General features: G+C 35.8%; 1 protein-coding gene across 2 annotated transcripts in view; it reads left to right on the top strand.

The window, feature by feature from the left end:
- The first annotated feature begins 770 nt into the window (after positions 1 to 770).
- LOC107097930 (transmembrane 6 superfamily member 1-like) overlaps positions 771 to 4,106 on the top strand; it is a 21,192-nt gene continuing 17,856 nt past the window's right edge. Inside the window, exons 1-3 of one of the 2 annotated variants that reach the window (XM_015395291.1) lie at positions 771 to 1,035; positions 1,161 to 1,268; positions 2,787 to 2,890. In XM_015395291.1, coding sequence (XP_015250777.1) covers positions 1,189 to 1,268; positions 2,787 to 2,890 — 184 coding nt within the window. In that variant the 5' untranslated portion in view covers positions 771 to 1,035; positions 1,161 to 1,188. Of the gene's footprint in view, positions 1,036 to 1,136; positions 1,269 to 2,786; positions 2,891 to 4,106 lie in introns of those variants that run through there. The other variant, XM_015395292.1, reaches the window with a different exon arrangement.

The following is a 4,106-nucleotide window of genomic DNA, read 5'->3' as shown; positions in this document are numbered from 1 at the left end:
AAAAATTAAAATAAAAGAAAAACACAATCATGTTTTCCCCTGGGAATAGTACCTGCAACACAACTGCACCAACACTACATTCCCCACAATGCAATGGTAGCCTGCAAAGTCCCAGCAGCTCGCACAATGGGCTGTGGCCTGTGGGCCAGTTCTAATGGTAATCAAATATTATCCAGGGGGCTGTGGATAAACAATTGGCGGGCCGGAACCGGCCCGCTGGCCTTGAGTTTTACATATGTGTTTTAAAGGATTCAGTTCTAGATTTACCATTCACTGAGCACTGCAGACATGGAGCTATAGGGGTCAGAGGTTGCTTTATGGGGCCAGGCATGTGGTGCAGAGTTAGAAAACAACACAGGGGTAGCCCTTACTGCAGCATAGTATTGCGACTTGTTGGCCTTTTTTCTTTGTCCCTTCCATAATTGAATACTAACCTATAGTGCCACGAAATAAGGCTAAAAATATTGTTTTATCTTTTCTAGTGCATCTTTTTTAGCTTTTTATTTGGTGAAATCGCTAAATGTTTTTATGTCTATTGGATTTCATTGTTAGATGTTTATCATTCTTATCTTTCCTTTTGTTCCCCTGGAGGACAGAAGTAAAACAGATGGGACCCAATGGAACCAAGAAGTGTTTTTAGAGGGCTTTTGTGGTGGAGTGAAAACCTGACAAACAATACCTTCCAACACACAACTAAACACAACGAGTAGCTCATCAATGGAATAAGAAAATCAAAGCTGCCAAATAAGGAACACTGCTTTGACTACACGATGGAGCAGTGTTAAAGAAGAAGTCTGTAAATGTCATTGTGATCCTTCACAGACTCACTGCACACATTCTTTCAACACTAATTGTGACAACGTGCAAAAATGGTTGTAACTTAAAATCCTCTTATGCGCTTTAGGTAAATCTCTGACAAAACCCAGATTTCATAACTTGGAGTCAAAAGCCTCTTTGTTACCCACTTCATTTGTTCTCTGGTATATTCTGTGTGTGCCTCTAGCCAGCTTAATCCACCAAAAGGGTAGCAAGAAGGTAAGAACCTGCTCTGTTTCAGTTCTGTTCCTCCAAATATAACACACTTAGTTTACAAATTTGTAAATTTGTTCTTGTCTAAAATATAACCATCTCTTTGCGAAACCTTGCTTCGGACTCTGCAGGGAGGGGGGCCATTGACCACTTGAGGAAATGGAGACTTTAGTGTTTTTATTTTCGTTTTCTGCCCTTGGTGTTCTCTATGCTATGAACACCACCCCTGAGTTTCAAGAGTAAGTAATTATATTTCTTTTTTTCTTTTCTTTCGTTTTAATACGCGGAATGTTACTCACAGATTTCTGCATATCCAATCATTTAATGCTTCATAAAGATGAAAGTTTGAAGGATCTCTATAAACCTTTGCATTTCTTATATTATTAGCTGCTAAAAAATAGTAATATTCAAGAAATACCACTAAGTCTGATTTTATGGAGAACAATATTATGAATATGAGGTATATTGTAGTCCTTCATTTGTCATGTGACCATGTGGACTTTCCACCAGCAGAGGACTCTGCAGGCTTGAAATCAGCTGCAACCATTCAGTGCATCCTTCAATAACTTCAATTCTCTATTTAAATCAAAAGAAATCTAACATTTTGGGGGTATGAAAATTATCACTGAACAGATGAAAACCTATGGAGATATTCGGACTATAACCTTTAAAATAATTATGTATTTAAACTGTAAGGAGCTATTCTTTAAGCATTCCAGTCAATTTATTGGACAGACACTGGCGCTATTCCAGCTTTTCATGGTTGCATGAGTAAAGCCCTAGTTGGGCTCTTCTCTTCAAGCTTAGCTCCAAGGACTCTTATATTCTACTAAATATTTCAGCTGGTCCTTTTGTTTAGTAAATTCTGTGGAGAAGAGTTTGGTGAATTAAGCTTTACAAACAATTTGCCTTGTGCTCTTACACTCCACAAACAACAGTATTGTGCACATAAATCTTCCTGCACGTTTAGTTGGGAAGGCTTGCTTCTACGCACTCACACCATTTGTTTTCTTCTGCAAATCTATGTGGAGTTTCCTGGAGCTCTTTGTGCTGCCTGCCTCAAGATATCTCGGCCATATTAATCTTTTTTTTCAGTGGCACCTTTGACTAGTAAACACAGAGAGCTGTGCTGAACTAACATTACCTTTCCTCTGAATTTTCTCACAGTGATGCTTGTGATTGATTGATGTTTGTGAATTTCATCATAAAAAATGATCCTTCCAACATTGGTTGGAGCTTTCTGTCAACATGTTGCAGAGTTTGTTTAGACTGATCTTACTAATCAAATGAAGTAGGTTTAAAAGAACAGATAGAGTACATGTTTTCAAGGCATAAATATTTATAGGTAAAAATGGGAGAAGAGTTTTAAAGATTTTAGATAGTCAATGAATATTAAAAGCTTCAAAGCTCCTGGTTTTTTGCAAGTAAGCTGTGCCTTTTTCTTTGTTTCTACAGACATTGATGGCCTCTCTCTCTATCTTTAATGTTCATAAAGCTTAATTATCACGGAAAAGATTTATTAAAAGAAGTTCAAACCAAATATCATATATCCAAATGTCTCAGTGAAAATGCTAATTTTCTTTTTTATTATCATTGCTTTTTCTTTTTGGAAATGAAGCAAGATCCAAGAATTGGGAAAAAGATGGGTAAAAAATATAAAAGAGCAATTCATAAAAAAACAGAATCTAAAGGTGTACTGTAATCCTTGCCTTTGTGTGGAAAACATTGTGTTATCACTCACATGTTTGTTTCCTCAGGCCTTATGTGATCTTGGAGATTGGAGTTGCTGTGCTGGTTATTGTGTTTCTCTTCTACTACCTCATTACTCGTGGCAACCCGCCTAAAGACTTCTTATTCTTTGGTAATCAACACAACTGTGTGCATTTTATAATCTATTTTTAAACTTGCTGGGTTTTTGAGTTTCTCAGGATTTAAAAACCTTCTATGCTTTGTTTCTAAGCTGAACTTAGTAACTCACATAAAAAGGATTTCCCAAATCTTCACCCACTCTACAATATCTACCGGTGAAAAAAACAGGAATTTTACTCAATACGATCTTGCCTGATATGTCCAAAGCTGCTTATGCTGATCAGGATCAGAGAGAAGCTTAAGCAGACTTTTCTATGGCATGACTGCCCCAACCCGTCTACAGACTTACAGACCTCTAAATATTTTGTCAGGACTTTGTCCCCCATGACCATGTACCAAGTGGGAAGGTATTTCCAAATACATCACAAGAACAGCCTCTATACCACTGAAACCTAAAAGCATGAACAATGCCTTACTAAACAGTCCATGAATGTTGTTCAAATTGTTACAGCAAATTTCAAGGAATTATGATCAGTTTTAACCTGATAAACCAATGGTAAATCCAGGGAAAACAACTGCCTTCACAGGTTGCCTGTTTAGTAAATACAGAGGTTCTGTTCAGTTCATTTCAGTTTATTTCTATAGCGCCAATTCAAAACACATGTCATCTCAAGGCACTTTACAGTTCAACCAGGTCATACAGTCAAAGTGATTCAAAGTTTTTTAACTAACGAAAACCAGTTGATTGCAACGACTCATTGACTCGAAGTCAATCCCTTACACTAAGCATGCTTGTAGCAACAGTGGACAGGAAAAACAACCCTTTTAGGTGTCAAATTTATTCATGTTTATTACTCCAGTAGAAATCATACTGTTTAAAAACACTTTTATAGAAGTTAAAGTATCGACTTAAGCTTTTCACTCAAGTAGAAGTATAAAAGTACCATTTTTAAAACTACTTAAAAGATTAAAGTAAAAGTAATGCATCAAAAATATATGTAAAGAACAGATGATCATACTGGTTGCTGCACTACCCTATTAAAGGAAAATCTTTCTATATTTATGGATGAAAACTTCATTATACTTAATTTTCTTAGTTTTATAACTAATGGTAACAATGTCAAAATGTCAAAAATCATCTTGAGAGATTATTTTTTCTTGCATGTGACTAACAACAAGTTGGGGCAGCATCAATCCAACCACAAAGAAATAAAAAAAAAAAAAAAAAAAAAAAAAAAATATATATATATATATATATATATATATAT

Source organism: Cyprinodon variegatus, unplaced genomic scaffold (genome assembly GCF_000732505.1).
Source record: "Cyprinodon variegatus isolate N-32 unplaced genomic scaffold, C_variegatus-1.0 Scaffold735, whole genome shotgun sequence".
In the NCBI taxonomy this organism is placed as follows: domain Eukaryota; kingdom Metazoa; phylum Chordata; class Actinopteri; order Cyprinodontiformes; family Cyprinodontidae; genus Cyprinodon; species Cyprinodon variegatus.
Note: the sequence above shows the minus strand (reverse complement) of the source record. Positions and strands in the feature narration are given on the sequence as shown.